This window comes from Perca flavescens, chromosome 12, assembly GCF_004354835.1.
Source record: "Perca flavescens isolate YP-PL-M2 chromosome 12, PFLA_1.0, whole genome shotgun sequence".
Lineage (NCBI taxonomy): Eukaryota > Metazoa > Chordata > Actinopteri > Perciformes > Percidae > Perca > Perca flavescens.
The window spans coordinates 11891366-11917838 of record NC_041342.1 but is presented as its reverse complement, the minus strand read 5'-3'; the positions used below and the strand labels follow the sequence as shown (position 1 = coordinate 11917838).

At 41.5% G+C, this 26473-nt stretch overlaps 1 protein-coding gene across 2 annotated transcripts in view; it reads left to right on the top strand.

Moving 5' to 3' along the window:
- kdm4ab (lysine (K)-specific demethylase 4A, genome duplicate b) overlaps positions 1 to 26247 on the top strand; it is a 30207-nt gene extending 3960 nt beyond the window's left edge. The window contains exons 8-23 of one of the 2 annotated variants that reach the window (XM_028593151.1): positions 579 to 716; positions 930 to 1150; positions 1885 to 2042; positions 2721 to 3394; positions 4602 to 4709; positions 4905 to 5019; positions 5225 to 5400; positions 5738 to 5951; positions 7274 to 7353; positions 14505 to 14560; positions 18923 to 19031; positions 20080 to 20271; positions 23569 to 23739; positions 24109 to 24228; positions 24570 to 24662; positions 24822 to 26247. In XM_028593151.1, the coding sequence (XP_028448952.1) occupies positions 579 to 716; positions 930 to 1150; positions 1885 to 2042; positions 2721 to 3394; positions 4602 to 4709; positions 4905 to 5019; positions 5225 to 5400; positions 5738 to 5951; positions 7274 to 7353; positions 14505 to 14560; positions 18923 to 19031; positions 20080 to 20271; positions 23569 to 23739; positions 24109 to 24228; positions 24570 to 24662; positions 24822 to 24959 (2763 nt within the window). In that variant the 3' untranslated portion in view covers positions 24960 to 26247. Of the gene's footprint in view, positions 1 to 578; positions 717 to 929; positions 1151 to 1884; positions 2043 to 2720; positions 3395 to 4601; positions 4710 to 4901; positions 5020 to 5224; positions 5401 to 5737; positions 5952 to 7273; positions 7354 to 14504; positions 14561 to 18922; positions 19032 to 20079; positions 20272 to 23568; positions 23740 to 24108; positions 24229 to 24569; positions 24663 to 24821 lie in introns of both variants that reach the window. The other variant, XM_028593150.1, reaches the window with a different exon arrangement.
- The last annotated feature ends 226 nt before the right edge of the window (positions 26248 to 26473 follow it).

Below are 26473 nucleotides of genomic sequence, written 5' to 3'. Positions count from 1 at the left end.
AGTTCCTACGCAACCGGTAGGAATCGGATCGGATTAGAACGCAAATTTCGGTTCCTCATCTTCCACTTAATGTGTCGACTGAAATATTTTCCCTCTGTTGCTCCGAAACGGACGTAAAAATATAGTATCAGTTTTTCAAGAATCGGTTTAGGAATCTGAATCGTTTTTAAAAGTACCGGTTCGGCATCGGAATCGTAAAAATCCAAACGATACCCAACCCTAATTATGTCATTTTTGCGAGGCCCTGTACCAAACAAGAATGTTTTCTGTAGGATAGGATTTGTAGGCCGGGACGTCTCTGCAGCACCACAATACTTCATTCACAATGGTTTGACACATACTTTGCCTTTTAACAAATATTGCGTCCCTCTGCGATTTGGATATTGCACTAGTTCATATTGCGAATTCGATAAAATTGCGATTAATTGTGCAGCCCTAGTTACAATGCAAATGTCCCCACTGTGAGACCAATAATGGATCATCTTATCTTTTCTTCATACCCACTGAACAAACTAATGTATAAACTGCAGTTACTGATTTTTTTTTTTTTTTTTTTTTTTTTTTTACCTCTCCTTAAGATTACTCAGGAGGCTGGTGAGTTCATGGTAACTTTCCCTTATGCATATCATGCTGGTTTCAACCATGGTTTCAACTGTGCAGAATCCACCAACTTTGCAACAGAGAGATGGATTGAGTACGGCAAGCAAGCGGTTTTGGTGAGGATCGCCAAATGACGACATAGAAAACCATACTTCACCTAATTTAAATCAGATTTATTATTTTAAAAAAGAAAAAAAAAAAAAGTAAATGTCTAAATTCATAGAATCAACTATATGTTTATAGATGTACATGCAACAATATCACCTGCAATATTCGCCATTTGAATCAGTCTTTTTGTGCCCTTCGTCTGACGCCCTTCTTTCCTTTAGTGCTCATGCCGTAAAGACATGGTGAAGATTTCTATGGATGTATTTGTTAAAAAATACCAGCCAGATCGTTATGAACAGTGGCTGGCAGGGCGAGATGTGTCACCCATTGACCACACGCGGCCCACCCCAGAGGCGAGGGAGTTCCTGGGGGAGTCCTTTAATGACATCACCAGCAACAGTAACTCCGTGGAGAGCTGTGGGGAGGATGGAGAGCGGAAGAGGTGGGTCATTTACTACAGAAAAGAATGTCCTTCTGTATATGTGTGTTTTTTTTCTAAACGGTTTATATTGTAAAATGTTTAGTACATGCTTAGGGTGATTTTATTACTCATGGTTATTTTGCGCTCTCTGTTGGGAACACCCATGGGAATGTCAGCCTACCAGTTACTATTGGATTAAGGACCCAATTAGAGCAAAGCAAATCAGTACTTATTAGTCTAGACAAAACAAATCACTGCTTTTATATATTAAGAATGACTGAGATATGCTAATGCCATGCTTCACACTCATACAGTTAGTCCAATCTGAGTTTTCTCTCGCACGACTATTTTGCAGCGGCTCTGTCCGCCCATGATGATTCTGATTTGGTTTAAAGAAAACCCTTAAACCAGAGCACGTTTTCCTCCCATCCCTGAATGCTGTGTGGAGTAGCCGGACCCTCCTTCATCGCGCTTTGGAGGAGGGTCTGGCAAAGCGAGACTAGACACAGTTGCACCTAAAAGACTGCTTAGTACGACAGCCTTCTTCGTTGGTTTGCTAAAGGTCACTCAAAACGATCTAGCACTATCCTCATTTTTAAGGCTGTCTTTTTTTGTGTTTTATTGAATTCTAGTATTGACATTTTGTTGAGAGGCATACACCAAGGTTTCATCTCACAGCAACAGAAAAAAAACGAATGGGGCTCTGTTCTCTACTGTTTCCAATCCTCTGGCCTGTGTCTCTGTTTGGTCCACAGCACTACACAGAGGATAGAGACCAAGAGACACCGAGTGTGCCTGGAGGTGCCTAAGGAGGTTGTTCCCAAAGATGAAGATGTGGAGCAGTATGGGAAGCGTCCCAGGCTCAGCCTTATACCTCCACGCGCCATGTCACAAGAGGGCAAAAGAAATAAAGGTATGATCACCTGTGTATTGTCTTTGTCTTCTAGTTTCCTGTTGGGCAACAAAGCCTCTAATAACCGTTGTGTTATGGTGAAAGAAAATGAAGTGGAATGAAATGGCGCTTACCCACTGCTAGTACCAGCTCGGCTCGGCCGCGGTGCCCCGTCCTCCTTTTTCCAAAGCAGATTTATTACTGCCTCATGCGTGAGGCGAGTGACTGGTCGTCATAGCGACGCGGCAGGAAACTGCCGCGACACACACACACACACACACACACACACACACACACTCACACTCACACACACACACAGAACGTCAAATATGTGTTGTTTTTGATTCTCGGCATGTGGCTGTTGCCACAGCAAGAAGACACCGCTGGCTAAACTATTTAAAAATGGCAGGTTTGTTCAGGACACCCCCTTCTCTCGCTTAGCAATGATGACGCAGTGATTAGTAATGATTTTCTCCGACCAATCAGTAGTCTGCAGGTTTTCACGTCACCTTTTGGTATCGCTTCAGCTCGCTTGGAACCTCGACGGAGGTGATGCTTAAAAAAAAAGTACCTGTTAGCAGGTACCAGGGACTTTTTTTTTCCAAGTAGAGTCGAGCAGGTACCATGTAGTGGAAAAACACCAAAAGTGTATTTCCCCCCCCTCACCTACTAAACCGAGATCTCTCATTTAATTTACAGGCCCACCAAAGTTGGTTGTCACACCAACCAAGCTCACTTTATTGGATCCATTTCATAGGGGCTTGACCCAAAGTGTCAGTGATGCAGGACGCCCCCCACATTATACTAAGACTCGCGCCCCTGCGATCTCGTCTCAGTCCCTGCCCAGAAACGGACATCTATCAGTTTCCGCTGCACCTTCGTGGATGGAAATCAAGGCTCAGCCTGTCCGCAAAATGGGGGTAGCCAGCCTGCTCTTCCACAGGACCCTGAGCCCAAAAGACACTCTTCAAGTGCACAGCTACACGCTAGAAAGGCAGCAGCAGCCTCGCACACAGCTGCAGGTGCACAGCTATGCTAGAGAGCATCAACCCCGTCATCTCCAGCACAAAACCTGTACACCATCACACACACAGGCTCAGTCCTCGCCTCAGGCCCCAAGCTGTGAAAGGACGGAGCCACAGCCACAATCCAAGGTTACCAAAGCAGCACCGATTGAGTCCGAAGCACCGAGTCTTGTGGAACAGGACCAAAAGATGGACAAACCTAAAATGTCTATGCCTGTTGAGGCTCAGGCAGAAGTGCAGGAGCCTGAAGTTAAGCCCACCATCACGTCTGCTTCCTCTCAGACTCAAACACAACTCAAAGAGATGAGCAAAACCCAGATGGAGGCCCCCAAGAACAACAAGCGAAAGGTCTGTTTTTTTTTTTTTTTTTTTTTTTAATAGAACATACATTGGCAGAACACTCATACCAAAGATGCAACAAGTGTAATGTTAAAATGTTAGTCATTGTTTGCTCTCAGTACACTGTGTCACACACGTTTGTGCACAGGTTATGTTATATGCTGCATGCATTGTCTCTTTACGGTCTTTAACTTACCGTAACACCAACCTATCCAAAATGGCTTGTCACTTCTACATGTACCTTGCTCATAAAGGTCTTTTACACTTTACTCACACCAAGGACGTTTTTTTTTTTTTTTTTTTTTTTGTCTTCGTTCGATTAATTCGCACATCAATATATTTTTTTCGAACCATTCTTTTTGTCACGAGTACTTTCACAAAGAATGCAAATGTTACGCGGCGATAAAGCAACATAACTTTTTCCCCGAAACAAGGTCAATTTTTATTTACTTTTTTCTGAGCTTTCGTCACTTTCTCTCTCGTTTCACCGACATTGTAGATGAGCTGGCATGAATGTTTGAAACTTTTTAGAAAACTGTCGCAAATTCGAATCACTGCTGGTATGAATCTATGAACTCCTATGAACTCCGGACAATGTCTGGAGAATCAGGTATTGACGCACATTTGACGCACAACAGAATTGTTCATGTCAGCGTTCTCACTTACTGGAAATACTGGTTTAGGTGAGGTGTGGCGCCTGGTTAGAGCGTGCAGGAGGCAGGACATGACGCGGAATACACTATTTCTGCGTCTGCATTTAATGACCAAAGTTCCAGAAACTTGTCATCCCTCCATTGAGACATCTTTGTGTGATCTGCGTAAAAAATGACCCTTCTTATTTACCCTTTCTAGGATGTTTTCTTCTGATTTTGCGCGAGCCACACAATAGAAACGTCATCCACAAGCCCACTCGCTCGCTTTGCATTCTCCAGACAATGACCTGTTCTATTCACACATGGGCTTAATGGGACATTACACAGACTTTGAACTGGGGATCTGGCAGGTTAAAGTCTGTGTAAAGTCCGGTCCAACTGATTCAGGCATTTGTTTTCACTCATACAGCTCCTCTGAGCAATGTCTAGATCATTTCAGGGTTGCAGTGCATGTGTGAGAAGGGCTTAACTCTACTAACACAACAATTCTTGATCACTTTATCAGGCATTATTCCAAAATCTGCCCTAAATGTTCCATGTTATCCATGCTTTTCAAACTACAGAATAAGCCATCCCCCCTTTTGGATAGTGGCATCATCATCCTGAATGACACCGTTCCTGCTGCAAAACCGATCCATCATGAGGTGAAAGTGATCGCTCAGAATCATCACGTAAGTAGTTACTAGCTGTGACCAAATTCTCAGAGGGATCTATGGACCAAATGTTTATCTTTAAGATGTATGCATACCACTACAGAGCTCCCAATATGCCTCATTATTGTGAGACCTGTCAACTTATCATTTCAATTTGCTACAGATGCAGTATAATCCTTGTTTTGTCTTGCTATACACTTCTTGCTCCAGCAGGTGTCAGAAGAGCAGTCGTATTGCAAGTCAGTCGTGAAGAAGCAACAGAAGCAGGCACAGCTCTGTACGCTGCCCCGTCATCACCCTCTAATCAGAGAGGTGCACAGTGACGATGGTAAACGCGCTTGTTTAGTTGATCTGCAAAATGTAGTAGTATGTTGTGTGGTGCCAGTTTACCAAATGCAGTCATAATATTAAGGCTTGTTCTAATTATTTTCACTCCATTTTTTTCCTAAATCCAATTGCTTCCACCACCACCATCTGCCTCCTTCGTTCACACTTTAAAAACTCTGTCCCTCGTCCCATCATCCTATGTGTAGATGTGAACGTAGATGTGGAGTTTGAGCAAGAGGAGAAAGAGGAGTGGGCGAAGCCGCTGACCCAGCTGTGGCAGTGTCGGCCACATGACCCTCAGGCAGAGAGGAAGTACAACAAGAGCATGGGCCTGCAGGCCCCCTACTGCTCCATCTGCCTGCTCTTCCACACTTACCATCAGGTGACAAGCATGTTCTGCTTTTATGGAATTAGTTATTTAACGTTGTCATAGTTTTCAGCATTTCTTAAATAATTGTCATTCATGGCAAACCACCTCTGGAGCAGACACAAATTTAAGACATTTCAGAGAAAATGGACTGTGCAGAGCATGTGAGCACAGTGGAGCGGTGAGAATGTCCGCTCCTCGCACACGGAGCCCCCGCTCAAAGCTGCTCCGCTCGTGCGTTAATTTATCACTTGACGGGTTTGAATGTGTCTCAGCCAGTTCTGACTGGGGATTGGATCCGAAAGATGTTCATATGACAAGCTTCTGAACTTTTCTTTTTCCTCCCCTCAAGTCTGAGTCCAGTAGCGGGAGTTCCAGCGTCACGTTGTTGAACCGTAAAGGGGGCCGCCAGTGGTCCAAGCCGCTCATCCCTGAAGTGTGTTTCAACACCCAGTCCAGCAAGACGAATGATAACGGGGAGGGACAGCTGTCCAACCCTCACGTAGCAGAGGACGGGACCAGCCGGCTGGTGAGCTGTGCTCAGTGCTGCGTCCGCGTACATACCAGTAAGCCCCTTCTCTGTGATGAACAGCTATCTGTTAAAGTATTCATTCAAGGATTGTTGGATGAAATGTATATCTTGCATACAGCTCATTCAGATTTTTCGTTATTCTTTAGGAAACCACTACTCAATGGTTATTCTTAATCCTCTATTGCCTGAATTATTTTTTAAACGTGGTAAAAATGCTGTGATGTGTTTTTATGACTCTAGGTTGCTTAAATAATGCAAATGTAAAAAATTAATTAAAAATTAAGGGGGGATAGTTGGTAATTTGTTGCCATATGGCAACAACACACATTTGTGGAAAGTGCCAAAAATATTCATTATTTCTTTAAAAACATGCTTTTATTGAAAAAAATACCAAACAAATTAAACTTATATTTATTAAAATGTATAGCCCAATGTGTTTACAGTGAAATTAGTTTAGTTTTAATTGTAGTTCGCGATGATTATTAACACTGTAATAAGACCGCTATGTAAATATGTGCAATTCATTTACATTAGTGTGTAATTAATAACTCAGATAATATATTAATTACAAATTGGCTGGAATAACATAATAGAAATAAATAAAATTTTTGAATTGCAAAAAGTGTCAGAGTAGCTTAAAGTTATGTAACTCAATCTAAGCCCATTAGGCTGAATGGACACATTTCACTTCAATATTTGCACAATGTTGCCATATGGCAACAAATAAATTTAAGCCTTTTACAGAAAGAATATCGCATTTAACTGGTTTAAATGATGAAAATGTAAAGTTTACTTACCCCAGATAAGTTTTTTTTTTTTTTTCTCCTCAAAGAAATGCTTCCAAAATAAAAAAATCTACATTTTGGCTGATACTGGGAAGTGAGCTTCAGTGTGGCACAAATGCGGAAAATGGGCGTGCAAACAGGATTTCCTGCTTAGGGGATGTCATCAAATAAATAAATATTTACACAATTAAACAGAAAACAATGCATTTCATGTAGTTTATTGTGAAAAAAAAACTAAGAAAAAACACCATGCAATAGAGGGCTAAAACGGCTGTTACAGACAGTTATGTCAAACAGCCATCACTAAAGACCATAAATAGATTGTGGATGAATATGCAAACACACATGTGCCACACTCTTGTCACACATTATTCAACCAGTAACACCAAGAGCTCTTAAACAGCATTTACTTAAAGAGCTAATTTATGTCTTTTCCAATAGTCTGTGTTGGTCGTTCTATAGCCTGAACCCTTATTTATTTCTCTGAAGTAACCAGCCAAATATGAGCAATAACCATGCTGTGAAAGAAAGCATGTGAATGTGTGCCATGTTCTTTTCTGTTCCTGTTCAGGTTGCTATGGGGTGTCAGCGGATGAAGCAGAGCTACACGACTGGCTGTGTGCCCGCTGTGAGGCTAATGCCATCACCGAGGTTAGTTAATTGGGCTACTTTTAAAGCTATAGTGCGCAACGATTCTATATTAATGAACGTCCGTTACATTCAAGTCATTGCCAAATGAGTTGATACAAGGCTAATTAAGCCCATCAGCTCCACAAAACACTTTTCATGTTTTCTCAGTATGGCTATGTTTACTAAATGGTGTAGTCAGGCGACTTTCGCGCGCAGCAGCAGCAGCTCGCGTGAAGCATTTTATGTCCCTGCTGAGACGAGATAACTTCCTCTTCTGAAGAGTCCATGGTGTTTTTTAATCCTCCTTTTTTGTCCTCCTTGATTTGACGGGATAAATGCTACTAGCACTGCGTGGAGTGCGATCACCCAAGGCTTGCATTGTTGTCATTACTAAGAATTTCTCATGGGGGAGACAAACTACGCACTACAGCTTTAAAGTAGATATAAAATGACAATCCTACTAATAACAGACAAACTCCAAATAAACAGCTGCAGACTTGTTGTAAATTGAAATGTGATAAGTGCACCAATCTTTTATTTACAGTGATGAAATAAAGTATTTGAACACCCTGCTATTTTGCAAGTTCTCCCACTTAGAAATCATGGAGGGGTCTGAAATTGTCATCGTAGGTGCATGTCCACTGTGAGAGACATAATCTTAAAAAAAAAAAAAAAATCACAATGTATGGATTATTAACGATTTATTTGTATGATACAGCTGCAAATAAGTATTTGAACACCTGAGAAAATCAATGTTAATATTTGGTACAGTAGCCTTTGTTTGCAAGTACAGAGGTCAAACATTTCCTGTAGTTTTTCACCAGGTTTGCACATACTGCAGGAGGGATTTTGGCCCACTCGTCCACACAGATCTTCTCTAGATCAGTCAGGTTTCTGGGCTGTCGCTGAGAAACACGGAGTTAGAGCTCCCTCCAAAGATTCTCTATTGGGTTTAGGTCTGGAGACTGGCTAGGCCACGCCAGAACCTTGATATGCTTCTTACAGAGCCACTCCTTGGTTATCCTGGCTGTGTGCTTCAGGTCATTGTCATGTTGGAAGACCCAGCCTCGACCCTTCTTCAATGCTCTAACTGAGGGAAGGAGGTTGTTCCCCAAAATCTCGCAATACATGGCCCCGGTCATCCTCTCCTTAAAGTGCAGTCGCCCTGTCCCATGTGCAGAAAAACACCCCCAAAGCATGATGCTACCAATCCCATGCTTCACAGTAGGGATGGTGTTCTTGGGATGGTACTGATCATTCTTCTTCCTCCAAACACGGTTAGTGGAATTATGACCAAAAAGTTCTATTTTGGTCTCATCTGACCACATGACTTGGCAAACTTAAGACGGGCCTTGACATGTGCTGGTTTAAGCAGGGGAACCTTCCATGCCATGCATGATTTCAAACCATGACGTCTTAGTGTATTACCAACAGTAACCTTGGAAACGGTGGTCCCAGCTCTTTTCAGGTCATTGACCAGCTCCTCCCGTGTAGTTCTGGGCTGATTTCTCACCTTTCTTAGGATCATTGAGACCCCACGAGGTGAGATTTGCATGGAGCCCCAGTCCGAGGGAGATTGACAGTCATGTTTAGCTTCTTCCATTTTCTAATGATTGCTCCAACAGTGGACCTTTTTTTCACCAAGCTGCTTGGCAATTTCCAGCCTTATGGAGGTGTACAATTTTGTCTCTAGTGTCTTTGGACAGCTCTTTGGTCTTGGCCATGTTAGTAGTTGGATTCTTACTGATTGTATGGGGTGGACAGGTGTCTTTATGCAGCTAACGACCTCAAACAGGTGCATCTAATTTAGGATAATAAATGGAGTGGAGGTGGACATTTTAAAGGCAGACTAACAGGACTTTGAGGGTCAGAATTCTAGCTGATAGACAGGTGTTCAAATACTGATTTGCAGCTGTATCATACAAATAAATAGTTAAAAAAATCATACATTGTGATTTCTGGAATTTTTTTTTTTCGATTATGTCTCTCACAGTGGACATGCACCTACGATGACAATTTCAGACCCCTCCATGATTTCCAAGTGGGAGAACTTGCAAAATAGCAGGGTGTTCAAATACTTATTTTCCTCACTGTATGTATCAGTAAAAAAAAGAAATGTAATGCACTGGCCTTACATGTTTCATTACTGTCATATGTGCAGGTGTTTGTTTGTCTGATTAAGCGTGCCTACTAGTGAAACCAGCTGGTCTAGGAACAGCTTAGAGTGAAAACCACATGGTGGCACACGGTCCAACATCAAGAGTTTATTATAGAAGAAACGGCTGTATTCACAGCTCACTTCCTCAGATGACACACCAGTGCCATTGGTTGACGGTCACTGTCACCTCCATGTAATAACCTAAGATACACTTTTATTATCCCACGCAGGGAAATTTAAGTTTTTTAAATTGATGTGAATTGCAGCTGCTACAGCTGAAACCAATGTCCGTATCATGACTCATCTTTGTTTTATTGCAGCTCTGTACATAATGTACATAAAACGCAAATGTATCCGCACCATCTTATGAGGCTTATCTGTTCTATTAAAGTCGGTCCTTCATTTATCTAAAAGCACAATACAAACCGTTAAGGGTGTGACGAGATCTCGTTTTACGAGATCTCGCGAGATTAAAACGTGACGAGATTTCTCGTCGAGGTGAAAAGTTGTCTCGTGAGGCGATGTGATGTCAGCGTGATGGAGCGTGAAATTACTATTGAAGATCCCCCTGCAACTTTTAAATCATTTGTGTGCAAACATTTTGGTTTTCCTGCGGAAATAATAAACGGCGAAAGAGTGACAGACAAGACGAACACAATATGTAAACATTGTAAGAAAAAAATGCCGTATACCGCGGCTAACACGAGCACTATGCAAAAACACTTACAGCACCACCACAGCTCTCTACTAACTACTGCACCCGCGACGAAAACATTAAAAGGGCAAACAACTCTAAAAGCCTTTGCATCTCTGCAAATAATTGCCGTGCAAGAGCCACGGCAATAACAAGGGACATAGGTGTTTTCATTGCAGCTGATATGAGGCCATTTTCTGTGGTGGAAAATGTCGGATTTCGGCAACTCCTAAATATCCTTTGCTGTCTCCACTTGCCAAAGCATACCTTTCCATCCCTGCTACCTCTGTTCCAAGTGAGTGTGTTTTTTTCTACTGCAGGAGACATAGTTACTGCCCAAAGGTCTCAACTGCTGCCAGAAATAGTCGACATGCTTATATTCTTGAAAAAGAACATGACCATATCTTAGGCTGTTCTGTGTAGTTTATCTTATAGAAAAAATTGTTTCTGTTTGCACTTGTAGTTTTGAGAGAGCAGTACTTTGGTTATTGATACACTTACTGTTTGCATTTAAAGTTTTTCTGTTATTTACACATTTATTTTATTTACACATACTGTTTATTTTTTTTGTTCGATTTGTGGAAAGGAGTTAGATTTCTCATGTGAAATTGTACAAGGCAGAAGCCAGTTGGTAGAGTTTATACAAAACATTTTGCAGTGTTTGCACGTCCTTTACTGCATATGATTCATTAAAATAGTAAAAAAAAGTTAAATAACATTCATCATTAATAGTTGATTTCAAAATGCACACAAATTGTTTTGCATTTTGTGATTTTTCAGTTGAATAAAAAAACTATTTTCCATTCATATATTCATTGAGGATTTCTTTAAAAAAAATTTAAAATCTCGTCTCGTTCTCGTGAACCCAATCTCGTGATGTGTCTCGTCTCGGGGAGTAAGCGTCTCGTCACACCCCTACAAACCGTACCTTTTTACTAGAGATGGCCCGATACCATTTTTTGCTTACTGACGATACCTGAACTTGCGTATTGGCCGATACCGAGGACCGATCCGATTCCAGTGTGTCATATATTTTATGTTTTAACCCCTGTATACTAGGGTTAGGCGGTAATACGGTTTACCGCGGGGTCTTAAAAATAACAACGGTATCAGTTTCAATACCATCATAAAAAAAAAATGCAATGCACTTATATAGGAGACAAGGATTAAATATTAAATATAATTTATGTAATTATGTGTGGTTGTCATCACGTGACCGTATGGAGGAGAAAGTCGTTTCTTTATTATTTTTTAAGTTATGTTATTATTATTTCAGTATTAGTGTTTGGTATTCAGTTTCTGAACAGTGCACAAGCCAACAGTTTGGTGACGCCGTCTGAGCCTTACGTCATCATTTTTAATTAGTCACGGTAATACCGTATACCGCGGTAAAATAGGGAGGAGGTTTGACGGTATCAAAATTTGGATACCACCCAACCCTATACTATCTATCTACTATCTAGTATACTACTATCTATCTGTCTGGATGTGATATGATTTCTATCTTTGTTGTCGGTCTGGCTCAGGTTCAACTCTTTGTGAAACAGGAACAAACGCAAACCATGAACACCACAGAACTTTCTTTTATTCTCCTGTTTGACAGTCAGTTATAACGGAAAAAGAACGTAAATAAACTACTTTAACGTAGATTTTCTTTAGGGCTTTATTACGTGGTATCAGATCGGTGCATAAACTCTAGTACTTACTGATACCAATACAAGCGTTTTAGGCAGTATCAGAGCCGATACCGATCGGTACTGGTATCAGTATCGGACCATCTCTACCTTTTTACTGAACTAATAGTTTAACACAGACAACAACCGCAGCTTTTGTCACACTTGCATAATCTCCCACTTCCTCTGTTCTGAGACTGTGAGAGGGTTAACTGTTATTGTGTGCTATTGTTTGGGGGTTTGTTTGTAGAATGTATCTTTTAAATTTCCGTTGCTTCTTAGCATTCCTATCTGCTCAGAACAATAGCTTGTTGTGAAACATTCTGGGAATGTGGCCCAACTTTAGCACAAACCCCTTTGACCACCAGTGGGCAATGCTTCACTTTATATTTTCATTGTGACTTTTGCTTCACACTGTGTCTTTAGTAGGATGAAGGCTTCTCATGTTTCCTTATAACTATATTAAGAATTATAATTTATTTTATTGAAATATTGGAACATCGAGAGTTGTAGATTTCCGCCAAGGACTTGTAGCCATTCCTGATGTTATTAACGTGGCTAAGAACTTCATCGGGGCTCAGGATGCCCTCATCAAGTAGTTTTTTCCTCCCTGACAACAGAGCCAATTGGCTTGCTTTACAGGGTATCCTGTAATTTTTGTATAGTTTAAGCATCAACTAGTTAGCCTGGGTAAACCCTGACGAACTTCTGGCAAATTTGAGATTTGCTCTGCAAGTCAGTCAGGCGAAGAGCCCATTCAAACCCATTTCCAATGTCCTCAAAATTGATTGAGGCACCAATCACAATCGCTGAGGCGGGCTTTACACCAATCACAACCGTTGAGGCGGGCTTTACGCGAGGAGGATAGCGCAGCGACGGCGAGCAGCTTTTTGTTTACATTCAACACGACTGCTACCGAAGCCGTGCTTCACGTGCTCGGCCATGACTGGCGACGGGCAGGTCAGTCTGACATATGCCGGTCAATGCTACAATTAACTGACAACATAAGATATACGAGTTACAGTTCTCAAGGACGCACACACACACGGACAGAGACACAGCCTCTTTTTCGGTGTGAAGCGCGTATCTGTGCTATTCTCGCACATGTAGGGAACCTCGGGATTTTTAACCTGCAACATGTCAGCTGTTTGAAAATTCTTCAGCGTGTGTGCAGAAGATAACAAGTTTTGCAATATGCAAAGGAAAAAGTAGGGCGTGGAGGGACAACACACCGAAAACCAAAATCAAATTTTTTGTTTTAGTGGTATTTCTTTCCATGTACCCAAATCAGTTCATCAGTCAATATGGAGAATCACAACAAAACATGTCTCAGTTTTCATACAGCTACTACAGTAGTGTGCATAACACTGTTGGCTCCGCAAACAGACAGACATACAATACTGTATCCGGTACAGGTTACAATTACAGTTAAATACAATATAGGAAATACTAGACTTACCTGCTGCATTTGTATAGTGCTTAAACCTGAATGGTGTGTTTAATGTGTTTGTTTACCTGATGGCTGTGTTTCACATCATGATATACGTCTGTGTCTAATGTATACAAGTGTGTTTTGAAAATCACTGTGTGCTTTTTTTTGCAGAAAGTGTGAGGCTGACGTGCTTATAGTGGTGCACATCTGGGCCAATGTTTTGCTCCTTTAGTGTCAGGTTTTGATAATTATGTAATACTTTTAATTTCAGTGCGTAAGCAATGAGCAAAAACTGTAAAGCTCGGACCGATAACAAGGAGAGTTAAGTGTAACGATTGCGCGAGAGTTTAACTGCTGTATTTCCAGACTTTGACATTTGATGATATATGCACAGTATTAAAGACAGATATTTAGTTATTTACACTGTGTTCTGCAGTTATCTAATGCTAGGGTATTTGATGCTTTCCTGTATTCCATGCAGTTGGGCCGTCTCCTCCTCCTGCTCTCCGTAGCGGACAATGTGACGTTGAGACAGCGCCGATTAAATATTAAGAACAAGTTTTGATTAAAGATTTGAGTAGGATTTTACAAGGTGTTTATGAACAAGTATCACTCGGTACAAGCGCGAAAAGCACTGCTGGATTTAATCTTCATGGTAACGTGGATGATATGGAGGGAAGAAATGTACGTGAGGCATCAATACTTGAACATATTACGAGTAATCGTTCTTTCCACACTTACTTTACTTTCTGCCGTCTTGACTTCAGTTCACCACCTCACCATCTGCGTCGCCAACTCCCATTGTCTCCAAAATGTTTTTGTTTTTTTTATAAATCGCAACCATTTTCAGCCCTGTTTTGTGCGTACGCCACGTTTATAAATGAGACCCGTGGTCTCTTCACTTCAATTCCTGACAGAGTCCTCCTTATTGAACCTGTCAGCTTCTCTTTATATATTAGTGCCACTCGGAAGTTCGCTGATCTGCAGTGTTGTACGTTGGAAGGTTTTAAGAAAGCTGCCACACCAGGTACACTGTGGATTTGAGAGAAACAAAGGAATAGATTGAGCTTTAATTGCTAATGCTTATCCATGTTATCCAGTAGAGGAGACTGGGGTATCCCATCATATATTCAAACATCAGGATTTAGATGTGATGAAGATAAAAGAATGTGTTGCCAAATTTAGCATTGTTGTGTGTTTCTTCCTCTTCCTCAGGACTGCTGTCTGTGTTCCTTGAGAGGCGGCGCTCTGCAGAGAGCCAACAATGACAAGTAAGTCCTACCAGCAGACGAGCATCAAGCTTTAATCTGTGGATCACCAACTTTAAAGTGATATCATATGTATAGTACAGTAGTCATGGTAATCTGAGCTGGTCCCTAATTTACAACAGTAACATTTAAAGGTCCCATGACATGCTGCTCTTTGGATGCTTGTATATAGACCTTAGTGGTCCCCTAATTCTGTATCTGAAGTCTCTTTCCTGAAATTCAGCCTTGGTGCAGAATTACAGCCACTAGAGCCAGTCCCACAATGAGCTTTCCTTAGTATATGCCATTTCTGTGTCTGTAGCTATTGAGGAGGAGAGGGGGGGGCAAGGTGGAGGGTGGGGGTGTGGCCTTGATCAACTGCCACCTTTCTCGTTTGAAAGCCATGATACCAAATTCTCTGGGCGGGCAAAGCAGAGAAAGGGGAAGTAACCTTGCTCCTTATGACCTCATCAGGAGAAGATTCCAGATCGGCCCATCTGAGCTTTAATTTTCTCAAAGGCAGAGCAGGATACCCAGGGCTCGGTTTACACCTATCGCCATTTCTATCCACTGGAGGACCATAGGCAGGCTGGGGGAACGCATAGTAATGTTAAAAAACCTCAAAGTGAAATTGTCAAACCATGGGACCTTTTTTAAGGTGAAAGTTTAAGAATACTGATATACATCTGCAATGAAATAATGTTGTGATAAAATGTCATTTTTGAAAAAGGATGTAGAGGACATTAGACAGTGAGTGGTCGGTCTTATGTGGAACCCAAAGAGCTATTAGTTATAGGGAGAAGTGGAGTTTGGTTTAATGGGACAGGCAGTAAAGTGGACAGTTGGTTTGACTTTTTAGTTCTACCCACTAATGCAGCATGAGGGCACCACTGAAGATAGTGACAAGAAAAAGTGCTCAGGAAGGATTTATGTTTACTAAACAGCCCAGACATGGTCAGACCGGTTGGTATATAACAGATTGCTACCCATGCATACCATTCACTCTGCTTTGACCGCATTAAATGCACAAACACAAACTCACACCAACACACACAGTATCTGTGTGTACGTGCAGTTACGACACACCCCCAGCCCGTGGTTGCACTTTGCACACAGTAAGTGAACGTCAGTTTAAATGGCAGAAAATGCATTTCGACAGAAGCAACGTTTGCCAACATCATCTTGAATGGCTTATGACCGTGAGGGATTTTTTTGTGATTTTCTTTTTTTTTTTTTTTTTTTTTGTGCCGATACTCCACTATATCACGATTTCTTTTTACCTTTTTATTTATTCAGGGAAGGTTCACTAAGCACTTTATATTTTACTATATCTCATATATATTTTTACATAAATATTTTTTTCTACTACTATGGGCTAACAGTTAACATAGAAAAGATCAGACATACATTTAAATGCCCTCTGTAAATGCTAGTAGGGACAGTTTTTTACAACTTGATCTACTTTCACTTAAAGGGGTGATAGAATGCAAAACCGATTTTACTCTGTCATAGTTGAATAACGACAGTTCGGTGGGTAAATAGGACATACATAGAAGCTCAAAATCCCATTGACACCCCTTTACTATGAAAATCTCATATTTTGAAACTGCCGCTGAAAAGGGCGAATCTCAACAAAGCTGGAAGTTAACGTCAACCTCCCAAGACCTGTAACTTTGTCACTCCCATGGGTGTATTAAGAGAACAGTCACGCCCCTGAGATCAGGTAGTCACGCAGATCTCTGCTATTCCATTACAAAATTCACTTCTGAAACTTTTTTATGCGAGAAATCAACTATGTAAATCTCAAATATGGGTCGCTTTACGAAAATGGATGGCTAATTGCAAATTTTGTCCGACTGTGTGTCGGAGTTCAGCGCCGGTGCTGCCTGGGTTGTTGCCTCGCCGCCCGGCCTGCCTTCCTTCACAGACCCCGGCCTGCTGTGAGCTTGATTGAGCTCAGTTAGGCTGGCAGCCCACAGCACTCCATACCTGCGCAAAGTCGCCGTTTTTGGGCTAATGGACTACCAAACGCCACTGCTCTGACAGAGCTCCAGGGCCTGCAACTCCCCTCTTCCTGCTAGCTAAATGCCCGGTGTATGTGAGTGAGAGCACGGTCAGCAAGCTTGTTACGCCAGCAATCTCTTACCACAGGTTTCAGTTAAACTTATGTGTGTAATTATAATGTTTTGAGTTATTTAAACAAACGATTGGGGAAATAAACGCTGCTTGTCCCTGAGTCTCATTGATAGAGCCTGCGGCTGGATGTAGCTCTATCAATGAGAACTAGCTAGCCTACTCTCAGAATTCCTCTGAAATTCACTAATATTCATTAACTTGAAAACAAAACATTTAGCTAGGTAGATGTTGTATAAGTGGCGTGACGAAATTCAATCTGTAAATATACTCGAATTACGCCGAAAATGAAGCTAACTATCCGTGATTTGTAGCTAGCTACACATAGCTAGCTAGGATTGAAGGGACAGCCGCAGCTAACGAAACACCTAGTATTCACAAATATTCATTAATTTGAAATCGGACACCGTTGTTAGCTTTATAAGACATTTAGGTAGATGTTGTTTAAGTGGCGTGACATGTGTGTAACATGTGGTAAGAGATTGCTGGTGTAACAAGTTCGCTGACCGCGCTCTCACTCTCCCACACGGGCCATTTAGCTAGCAGGAAGAGGGGAGTTGCAGGCCCTGGAGCTCTGTCAAGGCAGCGGCATTTGTTTGTCCATTAGCCCAAAAGACGGGGACTTCCGGGGGAGCATGCCCCCAGACCCCCCAGAGAGGTAATATCCTTCTCTCCTTTTTCACCCCTGACCCGTTTTCATGCCTGAGTTATTTAAACACAACAGCCTTGTCCAAGAGTTTATGAAAAGCTAAACAATGCAAATGTGTGATTGTGACGTGTAATGTAAGGAATGTACCCTTCCAAAAAAGCTTCAGGCTCAGGATTTCTTTTCACTTTAAGCCCTGCCACTGTGTCCAACGTTACTAGCAGGTAGAGCGAGCTACAACTGACAGGGAGAGAGAGAGAGAGAGAGAGAATGTATTACTATAGCCAATCCAGTCTGCTCAAAGCGATGGTCTTTTTCACAAATAGGTTGCACCTAAGGGTGGAAAAAGTAGCTTCCACTTAAGGGGCCCTATCTTGCACCCTGTACAGTGCAAAGCCTGACGCAAGTGTCTTTGCTAGTTTAAGACTGACGCATTTGTCTATTTCCCATCCAGCGCCCGCGACTAGGATATTAGGGTGTGTGTCTTACAGGGTGGGGGGCGTGGCGTCACGATGGTGGCTCTCCATCGTGATGTCGGCCAGCCATCACGATGGAGGGATAACCCTACTGCCCCCTATTTATCAATTAGTGTCTCCTTTTTATAAATGGGTTACTACAGACTGGACCAAAATAAACAATTGTTTAACTATGCTGGATGTTGAGTAGTTGGTGTTCATCTTAGGGCTGCACGATATTTTGTTTCATTGTCTACATCGCCATGTGTGCATGCGCGATAATCACATCGCAGGACGTTGCGATGTTGACGCTACAACTTCTTTGCTGCTTGATCAAAAAGTCAGCTTTCACCGTTCTCCTTTTTTTACACGATTGTTACCGGCCGAGCCTTCCCCTTTAAGACCGGTAGCCATGTGGACAACGTGTGTATGTGCTACCGTGGACATTGACTAGTTTTCTTTTTGTCAAATAATTCTTTTATGCTCAAGTTGAAATCTTGTTTATTCATTTGTTATACTGATATTTTGGTCACATTTATCAATTCTTGAACTGGACACAATCTTAATATTAAAGATGTATCAATCATTTAATCTCTGAATATGTATTTGTCAATTTGTTATAATCCCATATTGTAAGTTTTGGTCTTTTATTTAGAAAAGCACGTTTTATATAAATGAATTTAGTAGAAGTCATAGTTACTACAAGAAGTTGTGGTAGTTGTAGTATTTTTCTAATGGATCATATGCAGACATTATAGTTGGGCTGAGATTTACTCCTTAGGTATTGAAATTGGGTATTGAATGACAAGGCATTTTTTGATACTCAATACTTCAGAGGCAATTCGGTCGGTGCCTAAAAAGTATTGACTTTGGTACCCAGCCCTAGTGATTGGCCAAGTCTCCTGTTGTGAGCTACGTTTTCTCATGTCTGGAAACGGTGCCAAGAAGAGGTGCAGAAGTCGATTATTATGGAATTTTTGCCCAATGACTAAAAAACTGCCTCCCCTAGCTTTAACTTGTAGGCCCAACTACAAGTCAGTGCCTGCACGCTATGTTTATTGTGTAACCACATTTCTTAATACATGCTCAACATTGCGCCCTGGACATTGAATTGTTTGTCCTAAATGTACTTTGTGTTTGCCTTTCACACAGGTGGGTTCATGTGCTGTGTGCCATCACCGTGCTGGAAGCTCGCTTTGTCAACGTCACTGAGCGAGGCCCCGTTGACCTCTCTGCAATCCCTCTGCCGCGCTTCAGACTGGTAAGACTCCCTACAGCTACAGCGCTCTGCTCTACTAGTTGCCCCGCCTCTTTGCTGAGTTTGTCTTATTCAAAAGCATCTTTAAATACTTTGATATAACTATTCATTGACGAACAGTAACTTTCTCACTAATACCATGACACCTATCTATGTATTCATGTGGCATGTTGAGTCAGGTCTATTTTTTTCACTTCCAAAGACTTTAAACCCGCACACAGATTGGATTCTTGGTAAACAGAGTTGTACTCTGATGGTGGCATCTGTTTGTGGCTCTCACTGAGAACACACATATAACACTAGTGAAACTGCTGTGGCGCCTGTTGGCTGTCCTTACTCTGTTTCACTTCTCACTCTAGCCCCTGTGTGTTTCTGAAAAATGCTTTCTGCCCACATTAGGGATGACACTTCCCATCGGTTATTAATCTCATGACCACACTGGTGTTACCGAACACCCCAGACATTTTACAAGAATACATATTCATTGATATCGCTCAATATCTGTAGAGTGCTTACTTTGATGTTTACTTTGTATGCCCGACCATCGGGTAACACCGCAAATGACGTCTACCGTGGCAAGCCTAGCCCACATTTTGATTTAGAAAAAAAACATGGCCATGTTACTTGCTTACTTGAAAATAATGTGAAAGGCAGACAGTACATGCTTGTGTATGAGTCACATACAAGCAGTCTGGGAATATTGCTGGACTTTCTTCACAAAGGTTGGCCTTGTCTCCATTGTTCTAGTCCTTGATCTCAATGGATTTACTCCTAAATAAGCCCATATGATGTCATAACGCCATGAAATGATCGAAAGGAAGTTGTGTAATTTCCCTCTTAACTTGTCTGTGTTCCAGTTCGTGTCTGGGTCTGCCTGCCTTGAACTTCCTTTGATAACAGTTTTTTTTTTTATGTGTCTCCCTCCCTCCCATCCTCCCCACTTGGCTTGTTTCCTCTCTCCTCCTGTTCTTCCTCTGCTTTAACCCGCCACTCGTGACTTTTCCTCTCGACCGCTGTTCCCTCTCCTCGCTTGTCTTTGTCACTCTGGTAGAAGTGTGCGTACTGCAGGAAACGGATGAAGAGGGAGGTGAATGGCTGCTGTGTCCAGTGCTCCCACGGGCGCTGCTCAACAGCATTCCACCCCACCTGCGCTCAGGCAGCTGGTATCCTCATGCACCCGGATGACTGGCCGTTCATAGTCTTCATCACCTGCCACAGACACAGAGCGCCCCTCTTACCTGAGGTAACCGTGCAGAAACAGTAATGTAAGACTCAGAATCAGTTTTATTGACCACGTATACTTACATACACAAGGAACTTGACTTTGGTAGGTGTTAACTCTCCATACATTCAACAAATAGACATCTAGTAGTAAACATTCAGTAGACAATAGTAATATACTGTACAATAGAGACACAGAGTACAATATACATATTGGCACATGTCAACATAATATACAAAAATTCATTTACACAAATGAGACATAATATCAAGACAAGTTCACGTGGAGGGGGATGTAAAGTGCAAAAAGTAATAGTGCAGAGTAGTGTGCAAAGCCTCTTTCCGACCAAGTAGTTAGGAACCAAGGAGTTATAAGAACAGTCCACTTCTAAACAGTTCTACTAACTACTCTCCCCCAAAACCAATTTTTCCCATTAGCATTCTCACTGGCCAAGTGGCCATAGGAACTGACCTTTTGTTATTATAATCACAGCCATCTAATCACCACATGAAGGAAAAGCGAAAAGACCCTGCCCTGAAGTAGGAGCTGAAAGAGTTACAGGAACTGCGGCCAGAGGAATTTAATAATCCCCAAATTGGTCCAGTCGGAACGCGGGAAAAAAAGGGTTCTAGGAACTAGAGGTGTTGAAATTAATCAAATAATCGATGCATCGAATCGCGGACATGGACGATGCTCGATAATCGGCAGGCTCATAATTGATTATTTCAGTTTACAATTTAATGTAAGCCTAACAACATTTCTGTTTACACATTTAGGAAGTGCCGTGTGCTTGGTGCTGTTTAATGTATCCAATTTATTTAATATTGGAGCACGGCAGAATGTTTTGTTTTTGAAGCTTGAGAAGCTATGAATTAAATATCCTATATGGCTTGAATAGAAAAATCGATTGGATGGAGATATCGAATTGAATCGCTGACATGATAATCATGAATCAAGATCAGTGAAGATTCACACCTCTACTAGGAACGTTATGTTCTAGGAACTGCAAAAATCCCTCTGGTCGGAATGCGGCTCAAGATCCATATTGGAATGATAAGCATGTAATGTGTAGAGAAGTGGGTGAGTGGAGGTTAAAGAGAGTGTGTGTGCGGGATGAATGAAATAGGTGTGGAAGGTCACATCATTTCTACATGCGTTACCTCGCAAAGCGGTTTAGATTTTGGGGTTTTCTTTTTGTGAGAAAGAAACCGTTGCTCTGTGTCTGATTTCACTGGTTAGTGCGGATAAGGTTATTTAGCTGAGAGGAAAGCCGCAAATTCAGAACTGAAATGACTATTTCTCTGATTTGAGAACTGACATGCATGTTGAAAAACAAGATGAAAAAGACAAGTTAACCCTGTCTTAACCTTTTGATAGTGTATTTTTTTGATCGCCTCTGGAATTCCCCCATGCTATTCTATTCCCCAAATGTTGAAAAAAATCTCGGTTCCTTATTGTAAAGAAAGTTCCCTTCCATGGAATCAGAGTTTGGTGATTTCTGCCACAGTGGCATAATGAGCAGGCCCAAACAAGAAGCTTAGTTATGCTGAATATGATTTGGATTCTGACTGAGTTTGAGAGTGTTACATCTTCTAAGGATCAGATTCACACACACTTTAAGTATGTCGGAGGTTTTGTTGATTATGCAATAAGGTTTATAATACATAGTTTTTCCAGGTGTTTGTGTTCAGTGACAGTTTGACTGTCATAATTGAAGCTTGTTTACACTACTGCTAAGAACTGCTATTTGTTATCGTGCTTTCCAGAATGTGACATGTACAGTGTTGCCCACATACATTCTCAATCTAACACTTTAAATTTCAAATCCACATGAAGCACTCTTCACATTGGCATGAATTGGATCCGGTGCACAGCACTTGTTGACAAAGAAATATACGTCCCTTTTAAAGCTGGTTCTCCCGTTATTTCCTTACAAGTGATGTAAAATGTAAAAGGCTCTTTGTTTTAAACGGTAGTGCTTACTCCACATAAAACCCTACGTTACATCACTTCCAGCCAACTTGACGGAGCAATATGAGCATCATTGAGAACGGCATCATCCAACTGTTTAAACCAGATATTCTCTAGGCCAGCTCAGCTGACTACACATACACCAAATCCGTCAGCATGCTAGCGTGTCGTTCATTACAGAGCCTGTTTGTAGCAGTTAGGCTACCGACAACGTTATCTTTGCTTCACCTGTTCTATCTACTGACTTTAGCATTTTGGACACGCTAGCTGTTACAGACGTGAACTAATCACAGACTGTTGCCCAAAACCCCAAAGTCCACCCCAAAGGGACTTACCATCTCCAACAGAAAACGCTGTTCACAAACTGCTCCAAACAGCTCTATTGTGGTCCAGCCTTTACTTCAGAGACAAACGTGCGTCACTTTGTAACACACGTTATAATGCTCGCCTAGCTGCTAGCGTGGCACGCCCTCATACTCTGCTTCTGACTGGCTAGTAGTCCTTACCTAGCTACTGAGCATGTGTGACTCCCAACAAAGATGGAACCGAAGTGCGATGCCTCACTCTGTAGCTAAAACAGAGAGCTCAACACACAGGGTGAAAAGAGGAGCTGCAGCAATGTGCAGTACGACATAAATATGGTGTTTTTTTGAAAATGAAACCATGTAAACATTTAACCTCTGAATACAATTATGAACCTGAAAATGAGAGTAATGAGCACTTTAAGTTGAATATAAATCTTTTTTTTTTCCCTCCATTTCATAAGATGAATAAACGCACCTAACTTCTCTCTGTATTATTGTAGATTTTTGACAAAGAGGGTCTTTGTGAAGGCAGTCTAATTAACCTTGCGTCTAAACTTCCAGCACTGCTTTGATCAGCCGTGCAGCACCGTAATAGTTTTAGGTTTTTGTACATGTTCATGCTGCTTGGATTCACTAATTGGGGGAGACAGACATCTGTTTGGTCCTGTCGAGAGCTGAGCAGTGACCAAATGAATGTTCACTGAATCTAAATGAACTTGCTGCAGAGTTGTTGTTTTTTTTCCATGCTCTTGTGGTATTAAGTTATGTGACTACAAGGCTGGGCTTGTCCGTGTAAAATCCTCAGCTGTAATGTTCAATTGAATATTGTACAATGATCACAGAGCAGCACAATTACTTGGGTACACATTACTGACCACATGTTGATTTAGTCATTACAATAGTTTGTAGCAGGGTTATCTTTATAGACTGTGTTGTTGATTCATTTTTTTTTTTTTACTACAACCACTTATCTTTCATGTGTCTTTTATTGCAGCGGAGTGATAAGCTTCTGTAAGCAATGCTCTGTTTCTGTTCCCCCTAGCGCAACGCGGCTTCCTTGCGCGAGCTGGCAGTCGGGCAGAGGGTGATCTCGAAACACAAAAACGCCCGCTACTACCAATGCGACGTGGTGGAGCTGACCACGGCAACCTTCTACGAAGTCGTGTTCGACGACGGCTCCTACAGCGACAACCTCTTCCCAGAGGACATCGAGGTCAATAGAATAGCTTCCATTCACAATTTACTGAAATGATATGTCAAGGGGTGAAGCGTAGTAAAATACATAGATACACTTAGTGAGACTTAAGATAAGATAAGATAAACCTTTATTGATCTCCAGAGGGAAATTCAGGTGTTGCTGCAGCACGTGACAGACAGAGAAGTACACGTACAAAATGAAAAGAAAAAAAAAAAAAAAAAAAAGGAATAAATATATACAACAAGTAAAAGTAAATTAACTCTACAAGAGCAAGTAAAGATGAGATACAGTACGTGACAAGTTAAAGTAAACATTATTCCCTGTTTTAGAGACGTTTCCTCATCCAGTACACAGCCCGAGTTCACCTTTTGGCTCTCTTTTCAGAACCGCGACTGCGTCCGGCTCGGTCCACCCGCCGAAGGTGATGCTGTTCAAGTGCGATGGACAGACGGGTTGATATATGGAGCCAAGTTTAAGGCGTCGCACTCAATTCTTATGTACCTGGTAAACCCCCACCCCCACTAATCTGCTCCTCTTTTTGTGTCTCACTGGCACTGTATCTGAAAGTGAAGTGCCTTTAATTATGTAGTGTCTTCTCTTATTATGTTAAGTGGTCTTTTAGAGCGAAATGATGCGGGACACAGCAGTCTGCTTATTATTGTTGTTTTCCCAGTTAAACACCTATATATGAGGTGATTAATTGCAGCATGTGTGTAAAGTGCTTAAATTGCAATCAGAATTCATGAAAACGCATGGTGAAGGGAATTTTCATTCACGTTATGTGTGTATTAGTGGCTTCAAGTGTGTGTGTGTGTGTGCGTGTGTGCGTGCGTGCGTGCGTTCAGGTGGAGTTTGAGGACGGATCACAAATCAGTGTCAAGCGAGACGACATCTACACTCTAGACGAGAATCTGCCCAAACGAGTCAAGTCACGAATGGTAATTTTCAGTTTTCTCCGAAGGTCTCTGAACCTTCTTTTTATTCAAATAAAACGTGTCATGAAGTATGCAAGGGGCGACTTCTAACCCGTACTGTCCATTAGAGATCTGTAGCACCGGCACGCACTAATTTCTCTGTCCGATGTTTTTGGTCCTCAGTCGGTGGCGTCAGACATGCGCTTCGAGCTCTTCACGCAGAACGACGTCAAACAGAACTCCAAAAGGCAACGAGTCATCAACTCCCGATACAGAGAGGACTACATTGAGCCCATCATTTACCGAGCCATCATGGAGTGACGTCCCGTTTCCGTTTCTGTCTCCTCCTGCTTTCCACCTCTCCTCTCCAAATCGTCAACCTGCGGCGGAGATAAGCAGCTCCAGATCTGTACTGCTGATAGGAACGACCAGCTTCCTCCTCATTTCTTCTTCTTCTTCCTCTTCTTCTTCCTCTTCCTCTTCCTCCACGGCCTGTCAGGCTACATATTTATGAAATACGGCTGGGACTTACAATGACTTTTGTGTGCATTGAATAATGTTCTTTGACCTCGGTTAACCATCACGCTCTGTAGATTGTGTTTTCTTCCTTCATGTCCTTATTTGATTTAGTTTCTCAGGAAGAAGCCATCAGTGAATTATTAAATATGGAAAAGGTTGGACTATCTTTAACAGGTTTTTTTATTTATTTTTTTCTCTACCGCCACATTTAGCAGCTTGTCACTTTTAGTGACATTTCTTCTATAAATTACCCTTTGCTCGTACAGATGTTATTTTCATAATTTATGAAATTTTTGCAGTGAAGACAAATTGTGCTTGAGAATAAGGTTTTTAAAGGAAGCATTAACTTGGATAAGCTTTTCGCTCACAAGGTTTAACGAAGGCAGAATTGGAAACTCTTAGCCAATCAGCTGTTGACTACAAAAACTATTTGATTAATCAAGAACTGTGTGAAGTCGCAACCCCAAAGAAATGAAATAATATTAGGTAACCTTTTGACAAATTTGACAATTGAGATTGTACCTATCACTCCCTCTGCACCATAAGTATCTCTTCCCATAGGTGTGTCTACGTGCGTCTACTGTGAAGATGGAAGGAAATTAGATCTGTTTTCAAGGCCCAAGCCTTACGTTTTAAAGGGCCAAGCATACTTTGGTTTTTCCAAGCGCTTAAGGTTTATTATAATAGTTGTAAGTAATGTTATTAATACACTTTATTTATGCAGTGAATGAGTTATGAGTGCATTGAGTTTGAAAAGAAAGCTATTTTTGTCACGTCCTTTTCACAATCTGTAGAAAACCTAAGATGTATTTTATATTTATTATATTGATTGGTTTTCAGACATCCTGTTTTAAATTTTGAGATATCGGGATTGGAGGGTGTGAATGCCAATCTGGCTCAGCTCCCTCCTTAGCAAAAAAAAAGCACTTTTTCCTTTTTATCTCCCGCCACAGGACATTTACCATTTTGTCAAAACATTGGCCTTCACTAAGATTTTTTTTTTTTTTTTTTTTGATGAAAGCTAGCTCTAGAGGCAAACATTGTAACCAGATACTAGTTTGATCCCAAATAAACGATACAGTGCTAAGAGGATCATTTTCAGACTTTGCTTTGTTTCTGCTTTTTGTGCAGAGGAATTGTTTCGGAGTTCTCAGAAGGACCTAGGCAAGTTTTTTTTTTTTTTTTAACTTGTTGAACTTGTTTCAACTGTTGGCCTCCTTAGGTTTCATTTGGGCCTTTTGTCTAAGGCAGCCTCAAACCTGTACACTCTTTGTGAACATCAACTGTTTGAGTAAAGACTGGTTAAGAAAAATAAC